General features: G+C 42.0%; 1 protein-coding gene across 1 annotated transcript in view; it reads left to right on the forward strand.

The window, feature by feature from the left end:
- The first annotated feature begins 403 nt into the window (after positions 1-403).
- Positions 404-18,888, forward strand: part of CREM (cAMP responsive element modulator) — a 66,873-nt gene continuing 48,388 nt past the window's right edge. Inside the window, 3 exon segments of the mRNA XM_082620062.1 lie at positions 404-1,157; positions 9,206-9,274; positions 9,277-9,302. Coding sequence (XP_082476188.1) covers positions 9,257-9,274; positions 9,277-9,302 — 44 coding nt within the window. The 5' untranslated portion in view covers positions 404-1,157; positions 9,206-9,256.

The following is an 18,888-nucleotide window of genomic DNA, read 5'->3' on the forward strand; positions in this document are numbered from 1 at the left end:
GTATACATTGACTTAGCACTCATACTTGCATTTTAAGACCTTTATCGAATGGATTCTACCTATAAGAATGTATACTTTGTTAAAGAAATTTAGGAATAAACAAGTACGTGGAGAACAATGTTTTGGGAAGGAGAGTGATCACAACTTCCCCTAAATCACTCGAAGCTAAAAATCTATTCATCCAGCACATGGTCACCCTTGATTAAAACGAATGTTATGATTTTTCAGGTTTAGCAATCTGGTCTTTTTTTCTTCTCTTTCCTTCTAACGACTCTTTTTTTTTCTGAGCTAACATGAGCTGTATTGATTACTTACGAATAAATATTCTGTGACAGCCCTACCTCAGCACACACACAAAAAGGACTTGGTTAATTTTTAAATTTAACTTTTTCATTAGTTTCTCAGTGTTCCTCATTAAGAAATTCATTCTTACAAGGAGGTGGAGACAGGCATCAGCTATCGCCCCGGAAGGAGGAATGTCAAAACTCTGCCAATGTGGAAAGGAGGATGTAAATTTACCAGGTGTTTATCCTCTTATCTCCGCTAGTACGCATTACAGCTGCCAGTAGTTCGGATTGGCCGTAATCTAGCACTGAACAGTTCAGGGTTTTCCCCTACTGGGAGAACTCCACTGGGATTCTAGTATTTCACAAAGCTGCCCTCCTCCACCTGCACTACGTGGATTATGCTTTTATTTTCTTTACTCGGCAACTTTTCAAGTAGTGTCCTTGACGGTGGTTCTCGGTGTGACCCACTCCTGAGAACCGAAGGTCGGGCGTTGGGTCACCGTTATAACCGGCTTCCTGGTATACAACAGGTGACCGTTCTACCGGCCGGGGCCGCCCCTCTTACTGGAAAGCCCCGGGTTTCCAGCTGGACGAAAACGAAACTCTCCCCTCTTCCAGGCGGGGGCTTTTGCTTGTTACCAAAAAGCCTTTCTCCCTCCTCTGCCACATTACCAAGTGGGGACCCCGCTGTGTCTCCGTGACACTGACGCACAGACAGGGTCGCCGGAGGTTGGCAGCGGGCGCGGCCTCCGGGCCCTGCGGCCGGCGGCGTTGAGGTGGGGTCCGCAGGATGCGCTCGCTGGCCTCGGCTGGCAGCTGGGAACGCCCCTAGGTAAAGCGACTTCCACGCAGGACACCGCCGCAACCTAGGTTAGTTCACTTTCCAATCGATTGGTTTCCGGGAGCAGAGGCCACAGGACAGCTTCCGGTTTCCCCGCCCGCCCCTTAGGCCCCGCCCCCGACGCGGTCTTCCTCCCCAACCAGCCTACTTCCTCCACCCGGCCTCGCCCCTGGCCCCTCCTCCCCCGTTCTCAGACCCAACTCCTTCTCGCCCCCGACCCTCAGGCCCCGCCCCCAGCCACGCTCCTCCTCTCCATCCTCGGGCCCCGACCTCCTCCTCCCCCACCTCAGACCCCGCCCCCAGTCCACCCTCAGCTCCGCCCCTCAACCCCCCCTCTCCCGCCCCGTTCCATTCAATTGTTGGATTGTCGGCGCCGCACTGCCCCCGGCGGCCGGTAGGGGGCGGGGTTCGAGCGTGGATTCACGCGGCGTTCCACGGGCAGGGGCAGGTGCGGCGCGTAGCTGGGCCGGCGGGCGGGCGGACTCGAGGACGCGGGCGGGCGGCTGCGACGCCGCGTTGGGTCGCGCTCGGCGGGTAGGCCGCGGTGGCCGCATCAGTGCTGACGTGGGGCGACGTGGGCCGGCGCCGGTCCCGGTGGGGCTCGTCGTCCCACCTCCTTGCGTCCGTAAGCAGTGACGAGGCCCACTACGTAAATCGCTTCGCGTTGGGTAAGTGGCGCGCCGGCCGGCAGGGCTGGCGGAGCCTGAGGCGGGGGCGCCGGAGCGGGGGCAGGGCGGAGCGGTTAGCCCCGGCCGTTCCCGCTGTTTGCCCCGCGCACCCGACGGGCGCTTTCCGAGGGGCCACCTCTCCGGCTCCGAGGGAGCGGAGGCCGCCGGACAGGCAGGCGACGTGGCTCCGTCCTCTCCCGTCGCTCGTCAGAGCCGCCGCCTCCCGGTCCTCGCGGCCCGAGACCGAGCGAGCGGGGCGCTGCCGCGGCGCTGCTGGAAGGCGCGCCGCCCTTGTGCCCCGCGTCCCCTTTGCGCCGGGACCAGCCAGCCCGGCAAGGCCCCCGGAGCCGGAGCGCGAACTGAGAGGGACGCGCGTCCTCGGACGTCTTCCCCGCGGTCCCCGCCGGGACCCGGACACGGTCCCGAGTGTGAGCCTCTTTCACGCTCCCTGCGTGGCTCGGGAAGGGGCGGCCGGCTGGCCGGGGTCAGAGAGATGCTGACCCGCGGGACCAGCCTCGGTCCGCACTGGAGGCTCTGTAACCGGGCGGCTCACCGGAGCGGCTTCCGAACAACTTTTCCTTTCCTGCCTAATTCGCCGGGCTGCTGGGAGTGCAGCCGCCCTCCCTGGAAACAAACACAAACCGAGATGCGCAGGGCTAGAGGTCCAGTGTGAAGACTGTGTTAGATTACATGAATAATTCGTGTTCTCTAGTTTTTTCCCTGTGGGTACCATGTTTTTCTCCTAGTCTCGATCCTACTTTTGGATAACAAGCTGCTTTCCCTTCAAAGTCGTAGTCTTTGAAACTTTGAACTTAAAGGAACTTTTTTTACCCCAAAGAAAGTCAAATTGCAAACAATGTGTTTTGGCCAACTTATGCTAAGTATTAAGATACTGATGTTTAAAAAGCTGCTTATTGATCCAAACGCAGCTTTTCAGTGGATTTGATCCTGGATGAGTAAACACTGAAAGCATTGTCATGTTAAATGTTGGTAATGACACAAACAGTTTTGGTGCATCTGTGAATAGTTCAGTGTAAGCAAATGCTTGCCCAGTGACTGGCTGTTCAACCTGGAGTCGCTTTGGTGAGTGTGAAGTTGTAATTACACGGATGTTTTGTGTACACATTTTATAAGAATGTATGAATAAATTTTTATTAAATGTGTAAACACAAAGGAGCTCTTTAGTCTTTTTGTTTTCACATTGTCCCAGCAGTTTACTGAAATTGGGTGAGTTTAACAAACTCCAGACTCCATAGACTACTCTAGTTTCCTATTGGGGCAAATCACTGCATGATTAAAATATGAAATGTTTAAAATTATGCACATTTCATGAAAAGTAAGGAAGAGTTTCAGGTTGTTAACATACGTAACGAATCCTGACTGAATCTTTACCAGTATAGACGTATATTCCTGATCCTGTTTTCCCCAACCTGGTATTCTCTACAGGTTAATATTCGGCCAGAAAAGTAACTCAGGTTTATTGTTGAAGTGGGTAGTCTATTGGAAAGTGCTTAAATGTCTAGTCCCATTTAGGTAGACTTTTAAACATAAAACTGAACAATGCAAACACTTAACAGTTGAACCATTGATGTTTTGACATGCAATCAGTATTGGTCATTAAGGAAATAAGCCTGAAATGTCTTTGAATTCTGTTAAGTATTTCTACTTTATTGAACAGATGTCGACATATATAAAAGTCACCTTTGATAATAGCAGTGTGTGTATTGAATACAATTTCAATATTATCAGTACAAGTATATACATTGTAAAAATATAGATTTCAAGGAAAGTGTTTCTCATCCATTATACATATGTAGAAGTAAACATTTAAAATCATTTTGTTAATTTCATTTTAAAGAGCACAGGGTATTTAAAATACTTTTTACCATGGGAATCACACAATAAAGTGTGCCCTGTTCTTAAAAGTAAATCTCTCATTCATGGGTTTTCTTTTAATGGTGCTGTAGGATATCCAGTAGCCAATAAGGGAGAATGAAGAGGAAAACCTAAGGATGACATTAGCTGGGATTTATCTTAATATTACTCATGAAGACAAGCCAAGTCTTATTGGTATAATACAGTTATAGCAATTTAAAAAAATATCTAGTTTGCAAATCTTGACTGACCTTCCCAGGAGTGTTATGGGAAATTACTGGCAAGGTATATGTGAAACAATTTTGAGGGAAGGCATGAGCTAGTAGGTTATTTAGGACTGTTTAAATAACTCTCTCACTGGTGAAGAAGGATGCTTGCCTCCAAGAAAACCTTACTAGCAACTTTTTGTGAGGCTCTTTTGAAGTCTCTCAGTTCTCCCCAAATGGGAAGCATCTTCATGCATACTTTCTGAACAGAAAAGTACAACCAGACCAATCAAATGTCAAAATGAAACCCTGTGAAATTTTAAGTGGGGTTCATGTGATTCTGACATTGTTTACTTTTGAGAATTCCAGAAAACAAACTCAGTTTCTTCAAGGTTATCTTAGTGAAGTTTTTGTTTTTGTTTTTTTAACTCAGCAGATTTAAAATTAGACCATCCTAACTCAGAATGTCAAATGTCATAGAGTTTTGTTCATATTCTCAAACAGCCTCTTTTTTGCATTGGTAGCACAAAAATTATTTTTTTTGCCTAGAAATGCTTAGGAATTTATATCCTAGCATTGATTATGATGAAAGCTTCCAGCTCTGGAATTGGGGCAACTATATATCACGCATAAAGACACTTGGGATGCTTTTGCACCTCTTAAAATTGATGGAGGAGTTAAATTGAACTTATTTAGGCATGTTTCTACACTTAGGTACTAGTTTTGTTCATATACACAAGATAGGACCAACCTAGGAACTATTATAACGTTGAAATTCGTTTCTGTGAACCTTAGCTAATTCCTGTGTCTTATATACTCTTTCCCAGATGTGCTAGTTAGTAGTCGATGCAGTTGTACTTTATGTGTAAATAAATGTTTTGAAATGTACTTAAAGTGCGGTAATGGAGTGTTCTGTTGAAAGAAAAGCCCTACAATGATTAGCCAAGCAAATAACTTCCCCAATAGATTGAAAGTTATGTTTCCCTTCATGAAATGGGGCGGGGGCTCAGCCTGGCGGGGTGTGCTTGGAGAGGTGGAGGTAGGCCATGACTATTTGAATTTCATTTTTCATTTCCTCCTTAGCAGCGGATTCTGCTGTTCATTGACTGAAATAGACAAAAGCAGGCACTAGGTGGGGAATGAACCGAAAAGAGATGCTTGAATAGTTAATCCTCTGGTGATTTTAGTAAAGAGTTTAGATTTCTTTTTAAATAATAATGGGTATCTGAAGCAATTAAACTGGAGTGGCCTTGAATCTGTATTAGAACGCTGCCTGATTTTCTGTATGATTCATATTCAAAATAGTAAAGACAGTATTTACAAGTGTTTCAAATAATTATTTAGAAGAACTGTTCCTGGCCACTTCTGTTTTTACACAAAAGTGTAAAAATGGTTATTTGAAAGTTATTCTAACTTTACTTCACAAAGATTACAAAACTTTGAAAGTGGCATAATTTCCTGTTACTACTGTATTGCTTTGTTTTTCCTGTACTCATCTCCTTCCCTTAAAATGCATAATAACCATAGGCGCATCCCTGTCAACTTCACATACGTGGCTTTTTGTAATTACAGTTGACTCTTGAGCAACGTGGGAGTTAGGGGCGCCGACTGCTTCTCAGTTGAATATCCCTGTATAACTTTTGACTCCCCCAAAACTTAACTACTAATAGCCTGCTATTGACCAGAAACCTTACCAATAATGTAAACAGTCAGTTAAAACATGTTTTGTATGTTATATGTATTATATACTGTATTCTCACAGTAAAGTAAGCGAGAGAAAAGAAAATCATAAGGAAGAGAAGTACATTTACAGTACTGTACTGTATTTATCAATACCATAAGTTTATGAGATGAATCATTTGTCTGTACCTACATCAGTATTGTCATATGATACAAAACACTGCAGATGTAAAATGTATTACTGACACTTGACATCAAAAATGAAAAGATAATGTGAAAAAGAAATCTGTATTTATTTATAGGTATAACGATTCATACATTAATAGTGAAGAAGCAGCAATATGATTGCCTAGTGTAATTGATATGATTGCTTCACGGTAGCCTAGCCCAAACACTAATGAATGAATCATTGTAGAAATTTATGGCATACAGTATTACAGTCATATTCATAATACAGTGTTGGAAACATTGTTACTTTTTTTTTTAAAAACCACTTACCTGTGATGATAGCTGATTTGCAGTTCCTCCAATTATGAGAGAGAGGAATACTGTACAGTAATGTAGTTCTTTGAAAGCAAACTTATAAAACAGTAAGAAAACTAACACATTATTTTATATTAAATATCACCTTATGCCTGTGAAAGGATAGACTAGTATCTACATATATTTTACACTTTCATGACATACCTTTTTCTTTTTTCAATAATTATAGGCTATGAGTTTCATCTGTGAGTTTTTCAACTTATTGCAAATCTCCAAAAAATTTTCCAATATATTTATTTTTATTTATTTATTTGTTTGTTTTTATTTATTTTTGCTGCATCGGGTCTTAGTTGCAGCACGCAGGACCTTTGTTGAGTTGTGCTGGATCTATCGTTGTGGTGTGTGGGCTTCTCTCTAGTTGCGGCATGTGGGTTTTCTCTCTCTAGTTGTGGTGTGTGGGCTTAGTTGCCCCCAGTGACACGTGGGCTCTTAGTTCCCTGACCAGGGATTGAACTCGTGTCTCCTGCATTGGAAGGTGGATGCTTTACCACTGGACTACCAGGGAAGTCCCTCCAATATATTTATTGAAAAGAATTCGAATATAAGTGGACCCATACTGTTTCAAACCTGTGTTGTTCAAGGGTCAACTGTACTTCTCTCTCCTAGCTAGCCTGCCTTTTCCCAGTTTCTTAATTGACTTGGTTGAGGAGGACCAGCTTTACAATATAAGCTTCATATTCTTCTCCTACTTTCTTTCAAACCTTACTTGCTGTTGCTACTTAAATCATAGTTAACCTCTGAGGATCTTCTACTTTCCCAAAGAGCTAAAACCTTTCTTCATCCAGAACTCAAGAAACAGATTATACTTTTCTGTGTTCTTTCTCTTCCTGCTTCCATTAGAGGTGTACTTCCCTTTATTCCACGTTCTTCTCTTTGTGTTTTGACCGTGCTAATTGCAGTGGGGTCTTTATTTTGCCTTTCTTGCAAAAACTATAGCTAATAAGGGGTAGAACTCAAGTTAACACCCAGATCAACCTCCAGTGCCACGCTGTTTATATCGCACACTGCTATGCTACGACCAGTAGACTGCGTTGCCACCTCAGGAATTGGGGACAAGGGAAGTGGGGAATGAAGAGAGAGGACTCCTGGATAGGGTGGCTGAGCCGATGGGGATGTCACTCCCCAGTCGAGATAAAAGTACAGCAAGAGGTGAGATGCAGAGCAAGGGAGTTGAGGTTAGTTTTAAACATATTAGACTTGAGGATCTCTGAAGAAACTGTTAAGAGATGTCAAATAGGCAGATAGATACAGGCTAGAGCTCAGGAGAGAGAGGTCCAGGCTGGAGGTGAGATTTGAGACACATCAAGGGGGGATGAGGCAGCCTAGGGGGAGAGTGTGGAGGTGTTTGTGACTGGAAGCCTGGGAATACCAGTACTTAAAGAGTGGGCCAGAGGAGACTAAAGCTAAGGACTGGATAACTTGGAAGGGAAACATGAACGGAGTGTCCTGAAGAGTTCAAGGAGGGCGAAATTTGGGGAGTGGGAAATGCTGTAGGCATGTTAAGGAGGATAGGGACTAAAGATCATTCTTGAAGATTTGGCAAGCAGGCGATCAATCAGTGATGACTTCTTAGAGAGTAGTTGGAATGAAATAATTCTCAGATGAGCCTGAGTCAGGATCAGGTTTATCTGATGGTCATTATTCTGTTGTGAGGCTAGTCATTTGCTCTCTTCATGTCTTGTGACGGGGTGGCAGGAAGCTGAGACTGTCTTCGATGCTGGCAGCCTCTGGGAAGAGGAAATGGGTGGCTGTTCCCAGACTTCACCAAATACCTTTTTCTACTTCTTGAGTTCTGAATCATAATGTATTACTTACTCAGAAATTAAACCAAAGAATATGGTATTTCCAGGAGAAATTGGGAGTTACTTCTCTCTTATATGGTGCCGTGCTCATCATTATCATTCAGATGATATTATCATTATTCCTTGTTTAAACATCTGTCTCCCTCATTAGAACCCAAGCTGCTGGAGATCAGGGACATCTTGTTATCTGTGTCTTGGTGCCAAGCACAAAGGCTGGGGTATCTTGGGTGCCAATCACTGTTTAATAAATCAGTAGCCCCTGCCCTCATGGTTACACAGTTGTTATGGAAGATAAGATGTCCCCACGTAAAATGCCAGTGTCATATAATACAGAATAAGGTTTAATCTGAAGGAATGTCACCAGCCTTGTTTCTTGTTCATGTTGTAGGTTGCCCGGTTCGAGTGCCTTACCTTTCCTCATTGTCCCTATGGTTGGGTGGGGGCAGGTGGTAACAGTAACCATTGTCCTGGTGCCCGTAGTAAGTTGCAGCACACCTGCCTGCTGACTCAGTTTCCAAATTGGGTGGGATGGTGTGACATCATTTTAGAGGGACCACTTAGGAGGGAACCCCGGAAATAGCATGTTTGTTGCCAAGCACCTCTGTTGCTGGCATAGACGCCTGGAAAGAACTTAGGGATGCAGGTGTTGGTCCTTTCAAATCTAAAACAAATTGAGGTCTCACTGCTCTCCTTTTGTCTTTTTCTTTGCCACCTTTACTTCATTCAGCATGTCAAATGTGTATTTTAAAGAGATATTAGTAAAAAAAAAAATGGGGTTTAATTGCTAGAGTGTCTAAAACAGTTTTTTTAATGGATTAAAGGCTATCAGAGGAGATTTTAAAGGAACGGTTACTATTTTGTTTGCAGTTAAAATTCTTTGACAAAACCCAGTTTTGAAGTTACGGTAAATGAAAAATAGTTGACAAATTTGTTTCAGTGGAATGAAATTTGAGAAAATGATAGATTCATTCAGTTTATTAAGTGATTATTATTTTAAAATAGAGCTGATACTTATGAGCAATTTGTAGTGTGTGTGAAGTGATTTAGGCAGCACTGCACTCTCTTCAGTGGAAAATGGTAAGTAGCACATGATTTAATTTTTTTTGAATTTTTTCCTAAGAAGATAAGGAAATTGAATAGAAGTAAGTTTGAAAAAAATACGGAGTTGTTTTCGCCTTTCTATGCTGGGATTTTTTTTTTGTTTTATGGAAATTGGGGTATTCTGGTGTCGTTTTGAGAGATTTTAATTTTTTTTAAATAAAATCTTATGATCTGCCAACTCGACATTATAATTTTACTGCAGGATAAATAAAGAAGAAAACGAAGGAGCAAAGCATTGACTACAAATGTCTTAATGAGAAAATGTGGCAGGAAAAAAAATATATTAAAACAAATCTAAGGTAGGTGGATATATTATTTTTCTATTCTTTTTAAAGTTCTACTTAGAGAGCTTAAAGTTAAAATGATGGATAAATTAATGGTGTATATGTACCATACATATATATGTGTATGTGTATATGTATATATACACATTATAATGAAAAATATAATAATATGTACCCAAATTGCTCAGCTACTCAATTAGGGAGTTTCTCTTCCACCATGTGCTGTGTGAGGCAATGCAGAGGATAGGTGGACATTCACGGGCAGCTCATTCTAAGCACTGGCCTTTCCAGTCAGAAGGGAGATTGTACTTAAGGATGTGGACAGAGTTTTCGTTTTTCTGCTTACATTTGTACCTGAAGTTGTAAAACAAAGGGAAGTCTCTACCAAGCGTTTTACAGAAATCCAAATATTATTTTTCAGGTTTTCTTTTAGTTACTTTCAGAGACATTCTGGTTCATCAATTGGGTCTAGCGTCAAAAAGAAAATGAATTTTCTTTGACAGTTTTGGTAAAACTATTTAAAAATAGATAATAGAAACAACTTTAATAATTTTTCCTTTTGCTGCTGGATCCTATTTTTAAAAGAGGTGAAAATTTTTACAAGAGTAAATATAGTCGCTCTGCAGTGTAATTTGTCTTTGCAAATTGGATACAACTAAGTAAGATTTTAGAAGTTATTAGTTCATTGTACACTTTAATTATAATTAGGAAACTGCCTTTGTCTTATTTTTCATTTAGATATTTTTGGTCTGTATTCCTTTTCTCTTCTTTGTTCCTATCTTTTACGAACACTTTCCTGGGTACTTATGATAGCATTTCTTTAAAATGTTTTTCCTCTTTCTTCTGGTTTTTTCTTCTATTTAAATATCTTGTGTGTTCTTGAAACATAGGTATACCGAAATAACTTTGGTCATTAATTACCTCAATATTTCTATAATTGTAAATATCATTTTTACAGATATATTCCTTTGTATTCATTTCCTGAATGTATATTATACAAATCATATACAGACAGTACTGTACTGTTTGTTGTAGTTCAGTATTTTCGGGAGTTTTTGCAGTACGACATAGATGTTCTACTAAAGGCCTAGAAAATAACAGAGTAAGCAAACAAATACAATTCTACCCCCAACCCCTAAAAGTAGTTCACCCTGGAAGTCTTTGAAACTTGTGCTACTGGATGGATCCTATTCTTTTATTATTATTATTTTTTTTTTTTCTTTTTGCGATATGTGGGCCTCTCACTGTTGTGGCCTCTCCCGTTGCGGAGCACAGGCTCCGGATGCGCAGGCCCAGCGGCCATGGCTCACGGGCCCAGCCGCTCCGCGGCATATGGGATCCTCCCAGACCGGGGCACGAACCCGTATCCCCTGCATCGGCAGGCGGACTCTCAACCACTGCGCCACCAGGGAGGCCCGATCCTATTCTTTTAAAACATTAGTTATATTAACATTTATTGAACTGAATCCCAATATATTCAGAAAATATTGGGATAACATTTACTTTTCTGTTGAAGAAAATGGTTTGCCAATAATATAAAAAAGATTTCAGAAGAAATATTTAGCTTTCATAAGAAAAGAATGTTGCTACTTCCATGAATCATTTATAAATTTAAATATGCCCATTTTAGCAAATCCTTATCTGTTCTTTAGAATTGTGGAACTGAATGTTTGCCAGTATTTTGCTTACTGTTAGCTTATGGTGCTTAATGGACTTTTTAATTTGTTTTAGTTTTTTTTATTGTTTTATCCCATATGTTTTTATTTTTAAATATTCTGTAATTTATATTTCCTAATTGGTCTTTTTCTGTCTAATTTGGATTTAAGATTAAAATATTACATAATTAATTTATAGATTATTATATACTAGTGTATACTATGATTAAAATTTGTTACAAAAAGTGAGATTTGGGGGGAAATATTGTATGTACACCTCTTTAATTTTCACTATAAAGTATGTAAGTGAACAATGCAAGATTAAAATGGATCTTTCTCTTACACTTTTTAAATAAATTCCATCAGGACTACTGAGGCTGAATTACAGATGTTAGTGTTGATGTACATCATTTCCAGCTGAGGTCTGGGTCCCGTATTTCCTGCTGAGTTAGTGTTTGAAAATACCCAGTACAGTGCTTGACCCATGTTGAGCACTTAAGTGTTCATTGAATCTTCGGCCCTGAGTCCTGGCCTGGGTTGGTTTTTAGTGGGTTTAGGCGGTGGTACTGGAGAACAGTTGGATATAGATCAGCAGAATGAACTTAGTTGAAAATGACAGGGTGTGTAAATTGGTAGTGCTGACCTTACTCTTCTGTAGATGATTTTTACCTTCAAATAAATTGATTTAGTATCAGACTTTTACTGAATGACATGTACTGGGCACTGTACGAGGCACTCCAGGAGAATAAAATGGGATAAGATTAGAGTCTCTACATCCCAGTGGGAAAGACAAAGCATGTCTGAACGAAGATTGTGACGACAGTTGCAGCATACTCAAAAGCACAGCATTTTTTAAGATGTGTCTAAACGGGACTACTGCTCAGGGCACTGGCTGTGGAAGGACGCCTGAGGTCACAGTCACAAGACCTCTTGTTCACCCTCTATCATGCCGTCTGTTGTGTGCTCTGTAGAAAGTCACTTAATCTCTCTGAACCTTATTTTTATCATTTTAGTAACACCTAACAGTTGCATAGTCTTCCAGAATAGTTGCTTAATTGGCTTATTTAATGATTATGGTAGATTCTGTACTAGGCACTGGGAATCCATTGAAATCTAAGATGTGGTCTCTGTCGTACACACTGTGCTAGTACTTTGTGGACAGATGTGGTATATGCTAGATAAGTGCTGAAATGGAGGGGATGGCACAAGAGGCGTTGGGAACTCAGAACAGAGTATTTGTGCCCAAGGCTGTTAGAATAGGCTTTGAAAGATGGTGTCCTTGAGCCAGGCTGTGCAGAACGAGTAGAAATGCGCCTGTTGGACAGAGAAGGAGTGAAGGGCATCCCAGGAACGGGGAAGAGCAGATATAAAAGCTTAGAACTGGGGGAATAAGATGTGTATTTGACCAAAAGATGGCTCATAAGGAGGCTGGAATGCAGCGTGTGGGAAGGAATGGGGTGACTGGAGATGAGGCTGTAAAGATAAAATGAGGTCACACTGTGAAAGAAATTGAATGGCAGTTTGGTTTGGTAATTGAGAATATGAACTTTGGAAAAAGACCTTAGTTCGAAACCTGGCCTTGCCACTCAGTACCTTTGTGGTAAAATCAGATTCTTAACCTCTTTATGTCTCCTTTTCCTCACCTCTAAAAGCAGAACTAGCTATATTGCCCTTATAAAGTTGTTAAGAATGAAAACTAGTAGGCATTTACCACATGGTAAGCACTCGACAAATGGTAGTTGTAGTTAGGATTATTGTGAGAAGTTTGGGTTTTATCCTGTAGTCAATAGGAAGCTCCTGAAGAGGTTTAAGCAGAAATAAGTTTCAGAAAGATAAGTGTTGGCAGGACAGTGGTGGCAGAGAAGAGGACTGAATTGTTCTTTAGAAGGTAGAATCATCCCACCTGGTGGTGACGCTGTAGGGAGTGGAAGGGAGAGGGTTTCAAGACGACACTCAAGTTTCCACTGGAGCAGATGGATTGAAGGTGGGGCCCCATTTCCTGAGGTACGAAACTCAGAGAAGGAACATGTTTGTGGAGGAAGAAAAGGAGTTAGTTTTGGACCCATTGAGTTTGAGGTACCTGCAGGACATCTATTTGGAGATGTTAAATAGGCACTTGGCTGTATGATTCTGGAATTCAAGAGAGACCTCTGGGCCAGAGATCTAGATTTGAGAGTCATAAGCTTACAGCTGGTGCTTGAATCTAGAGAAATGGATGATATTACACAGGGAGAGATTTGAGAGTGAGGCCAGAAAGCTAACCAGAGTCCTGAAGAATGCAGTGTTGAAGGTTAACACCGAGTAGGAGAAGGAATTGGCAAAGGAGCTTATGGAGAAATTGTCAGAGAATCGGATGAGAGCAGAAAATCAGTATTGTGACCTCAAGGTAGAGTCCCAAGAAGGGAGATGTCAGCAGTTTTGAGTGCTGCTGAGGGAACAGACAAGATAGGACTTAAAATGAACATTGGATTCAGTGACTGAGATAGATTACCCTTACTAGAGAAGTCTTCGTGAGGCAGAAGCCAGTTAGGGGTTGTCTGAGAGTAGGTGGGAGGTGAAGAAATGGAGATAGTGTTGGCAGTTCTTTAAAGTAGCTTAGCAGTGAGAGGAAGAAGAGAGGTTTGAGAGAGCAGCTAGAGAATGACTTCTCGTTCAGTGGTTGTGTGTGTGTGTGTGTGTGTGTGTGTGTGTGTGGTTGGGGAGACTTGAACAAGCTTAAATCTTGGCAGGAGGAAGCCATTGGGGAGGGCAGAGGGTAATTGTTAGTGTAATGCCCCCATAGCCTAATGAAGAGGGATCCCAAGGACAGACAGGAATTTAAGTCTGGGGAGTTGGAAGCAAGGGAAAATGCAGGTGTAGATATAAGTGGATTTGTTGATTTGGTGGCAGGAAGTTGAGGGGGTTCTCATCTGAAGCAGGAGGCAAGGTCTCATGTGGAATGTGATAGTAAGTGAGCTCAGGGATTTGAGAAGAGGGAGAATTGAAACAGTAGCAGAGAATGGGAGAGTAAGCTTCCAAGGAAGCAGTAAGATTGCTGCTTATTTGAGGTTGAAAACTGGATTCAGTAGCCTTAATAATATTCTCTTTTTAAATTTTGTTCAGTATTGTTCATTGGTGCAGGCATAGAGGAGACAGAATAGGTTTTATCTGAGATTGGTATTTACTAAGCAGATAAAACAGAAGGAAAAGGGACAAGGGAATTTAGGGTATTGGGAAACAACAGTTAAAATGAGAAACTATGGATTCTAAGCTGAGTAGGACGGGATGTGAAGAAAGGAGGAGGCTGATTGAAAGGGAGAAAGTAGTGGTCTAGAGATCAGTGTGGTGGAAATACAGGCGTGATGGGAGTAATTGAGGGTGGGTGTGAGCTGGGAGGATAGGATATTGTTAGAGTGGATGTCAGAATTAATTATTTCAGAGGTGGAGCAGTTTTGGACACTGACAAGGTCCAGTGTACGTCCAGCCCCTCAGGTAGAAGGCTGTAGGGGAGGGAAGGAAGTCATTAAACCGAGGCATCAGGGTGAGGGATGGGTCCTTTGTTTTGAGGGTGGAACATAACACAGAATGGTGTAGAGGAAAGCTTTTTTAAGTCAGGTGCCAAAGTCTTCAGTGTCAATCCTTGAAAGTAGAAGCTGATGATTATCATATGGATGAGTAGTGTAGGATGGTACACCCAACTACCTTGAGGCTCCGTGAACAAGAGTTTTTATGAAGGAGCAGAGGAAGCACAGCTGGGAAATAGTGGGGATCAGTGAGGATGCCAGGTCAACATTGGGATCTTGATTCAGTGTGGGAAGACAAACAGCGCCCTCTTGAGGCGGGGTGTGGGGGGCTTTGGGAGTTCCAGACAGCACATTGCAAAGGCTTCGGAGGAGAACAGGAGCGAGCAACTGTATTATGGGGGGAAAGGAAGCACTGGTTATGAGAGTGAAAATGAAATGTGGGAGGAGCTTGTATCTTTGACAGTGGCTGGGGAAACCAGAATGTGAGATGTTAATGGATATGATTCTGGCATAGGTGAAGGGGCATTGCAGTTTAGTCATGGCTTACAGGGGACCTTACTGTGATGTGTGAGTGGACGGTAGCAGTTGTGAGGAGGAGCAGTGCAGCTGCTTGGTCCAGTGCTGGGATAGGAGGTTAGTGGATGAAGCCAAGTGTGGCAGGGAGGATGAACGGGGGGGGGGGAGCGGGGAGGGTGGTGCTGCTAACCTTCCATTTCTGCCTTTCTTCACTAGGAGGCTCAGGGCCTCATGGCATCCTGATCTGGCTGGTATTTAGCTATATGGGTTTTTTGGTAGTTGGTGTGGTACTGACTCACATACAGACACATGATTCTAACTTTGGAGCTTGAATGGATAGTGATGCCCTTGACTGAAAGAAGGAATATAAGGGAAGGGATAGGTGTCTGTGAAAACTCCAGGTTAAATTGCTCACTAGGTGGGGGAAGCACAAATACAGATTTGGGAGTCAAATGCATATAGGATTGAGGAAGCCATAGTATGTAGACTGAAAAAAGTAAAAGGGCAAAGGATTGAACTCTGGGGAATACCCAGGAAAAAAAGGGAACAGTGAACGTGAGTGCATGAAATAGTGTGTATAAAACACTTTCATGTGTAAAACATTTTGAAATGTTTAATAACTTATGAAGTCTTTCATTGTATCTCAGAAAACAACTTCTGAATAGCTTAGGTTTACCTTTTTTTTTTTTTTTTTTTTTTTTTTTTTTTGCGGTACGCAGGCCTCTCACTGTTGTGGCCTCTCCTGTTGCGGAGCACAGGCTCCGGACGCACAGGCTTAGCGGCCATGGCTCACAGGCCCAGCTGCTCCACGGCATGTGGGATCTTCCCGGACCGGGGCACGAACCCGTGTACCCTGCATCGGCAGGCGGATTCTCAACCACTGTGCCACCAGGGAAGCCCAGGTTTACCTTTTTAAGCATTAGTGCTTTTTTTGGTGGGAGTCTTCCTAGATTCTATTATGTATACTCCTATTTCCTTAAATTATACAAAGTATAATTATTTTCTTTCTTAATGACTCAGGATAGTTATTGTAAATATCAGTTATTGAATTTTAACTAATAAATTCTTCAATTTCCTGAATATAAAGAACTAGGAGACTTTACTCTGTATGGGCCCAAATTGCTACACACTTGGAATTACTTTTTTTTAAAATAATTTTTAAAAATTTTATTAAAGTATAGTTGATGTACAATATTATATAAGTTACAGGTGTATAAATACAGTGGTTCACAATCTTTAAAGGTTCTCCATTTTTACTTATTATAAAATATTGGCTATATTTCTTGTGTTGTACAGTATATCATTGTAGCTTATTTTATACCTAATAGTTTGTACCTCTTGATCCCCTCCCCCTATCCTGTCCCTCCCCCTTCCCTCTTCCCACTGGTAACCACTAGTTTGTTCAATATATCTGTGAGTCTGTTTCTTTTCTGTTATATTCACTAGTTTGTTGTATTTTTTAGATTCCACATATATGTGATATCATGGAGTATTTGTCCTTCTCTGTCTGACTGATTTCACTTAACATAATATCCTCCAAGTCCATCCATGTTACTGCAAATGGCAAAATTCCATTTTTTATGGCTGAGTAGCATTCCCCTGTGTATACAGACCACATCTTGTTTATCCACTCATCTGTTGATGGACACTTGGTTGCTTCCATATCTTGGCAGTTGTAAACAGTGCTGCTGTGAACACTGGGGTGCATGTGTCTTTTCGAATTAGTGTGGGGGGTTGGATATACACCCAGTAGAGGGATTGCTGGGTCATGTGGCGGCTCTCTTTTGAGTGTTCTGAGGACCCTCCACGCCATTTTCACAATGGCTGCACCAACTTAACATTCCCACCCACAGTCACACTTGGAATTCTTGACCTGTTTATTATATTCTGTATATTTTCTCCTCCTCTTACCAGCTATTTCCAGCTGTCACTTCTTATATCCAGTATGTTTAGAAACCAGATAAATGAGAATTGTATTTAAAATTAAATTGAATGGGTTTAGAGTACCAACTAGGTACTCCTCATTTTAGAAGTTTCAGTTTACGAACTTTGGGCCATTTGTTTTGCCTGTGAACAGGGAACTCTTGGTTATTGTCTCGTTCTTGACTGAATTCTAAGATATCAAATAGTTGAAACGTTGTACAGTGTAGATGCTGAAGGAGCTAGAGTAAAGGAGCATCTGCGTGACGTGGACATTTCTTCTCTCCAGAGTATTAAAAGCAGTTCTTAGTCTGGATCCCCCCCGCCTTTCTGGCCATACTTTCACCTGTCTGCTCTGCCTTTTCCCCCCTAGATGTAGATAGGCTCCCCCGAGGGCTCCCCCACGCCTCACCACATTCCCTGCTGCAGTCGGCTACTCTATTTTCCAGACATGCTCTGTGTTTTCCTTCCTCTCATGGTCCTCCTGTCCTTTTCTACCTGGTGAAATGCTTCTCATCCTTCAGTATACAACTCACATGGCCCCATCCTCAGGCCGACTTCAACATTCCTTCCTGTGTTTTCCAAAGCATTTTGTACATAACATCCTTCACACAGTTTAAGAAGTGTTCATTACTGGTCTAACTGATAGAATTTACCAATAAGCTAAGTTTTTCTCAAATTTTAATATATATCAGAATCTCTTGGATATAAAAAATTAGACCCCTCAGAAAGTTTGAATCAGTAGATTTGGGGTTGAGTCTGGGAATCTGCCTTTTTTTTGTCTTTACAAGTGTATTTGTTAATTCTGATACAGGTTGTGCGAGGACTATACTTTGAGAAACCAAGGCCCAAGTGGTGAATGATTTCCTTCAGGGCAAGGATTGTGACTTAACTTTTGTATTCTCAGGGCCTGTCATGTATTGTAGATGGTGCTCAAGGAATGTTTCTGAAGTGGGGAAGACCTTTCAGCATGTAGTGTTTGAGTGGAGACTCAAGTTCTTAGCAGAGCCTAAAGAGAGCTTTTTTTTTTTTTTGCGGTACACGGGCCTCTCACTGTTGTGGCCTCTCCCGTTGCGGAGCACAGGCTCCAGATGCACAGGCTCAGCGGCCATGGCTCACGGGCCCAGCCGCTCCGCAGCATGTGGGATCTTCCCGGACCGGGGCACGAACCCACGTCCCCTGCATCGGCAGGCGGACTCTCAACCACTGCGCCACCAGGGAATCCCCTAAAGAGAGCTTTTAATAATGGTGTAAGAAATAGCATAAGACAACATTTCTCAAGTTCTTCCCCAAACACTTCTGCTATAGGACTTGCTTTGTGGGAAGAGGGTCTAGGAGAGTCAGACGCTTTTGGAAAATGCTGCCTATTGGATCTGCAGCCTCCACCCTTCTCAAGTCACACTGAAATATTTAAACTTCTGAGAAAGTTCTGCAGCAAAGAAACCCTTTTAATCCCGGCTATTTCAAACTCTAACTAAGCGTTTCCCCCTTACCCTCTTTTCTCAGATAATACCTTTTAATATCTTGCAGAATTAAATGTTCTAGGTATTCTCTTTGGGAACTGCTCACAGCAAAAGTAGAACCGCAGGAATTGGCAGTTTTTGCAGGGGGATGGCCTCTACTTACCTAGAATTGGAGAGTCCATGCTGGGAAATAATAAGAAAAGAGATAAAGGAATTGGGGAATGTTGAGGGAAAGACATTTTTTCATAGTAGACTCCAGATTTTTATTTTTATAATTGCTCTAAATCGTCATGTTCAGTTGTAAGTATTAAAATGTCTGAATAGGGAGAAGTAATTCTAGGTGTAGTATAGACTACAGCAGACAGCTTTGAGAACAGAAGACTTGGATTCAGGTAATGTTTGTTGAAATGCAAAAGAAGGTATTAAGTAGATGAAGGATCTGTAGGATCTTGTTACTAATTAAATCTGGGAAAAAAGATCTGGACATGTCAATTCAAAGTTCTAAGTTACCTGCATACTTTTTGGATATATATTTAGACTACTA

This window comes from Mesoplodon mirus (genome assembly GCF_964341445.2).
Source record: "Mesoplodon mirus genome assembly, chromosome: 4".
Taxonomy (NCBI): domain Eukaryota; kingdom Metazoa; phylum Chordata; class Mammalia; order Artiodactyla; family Ziphiidae; genus Mesoplodon; species Mesoplodon mirus.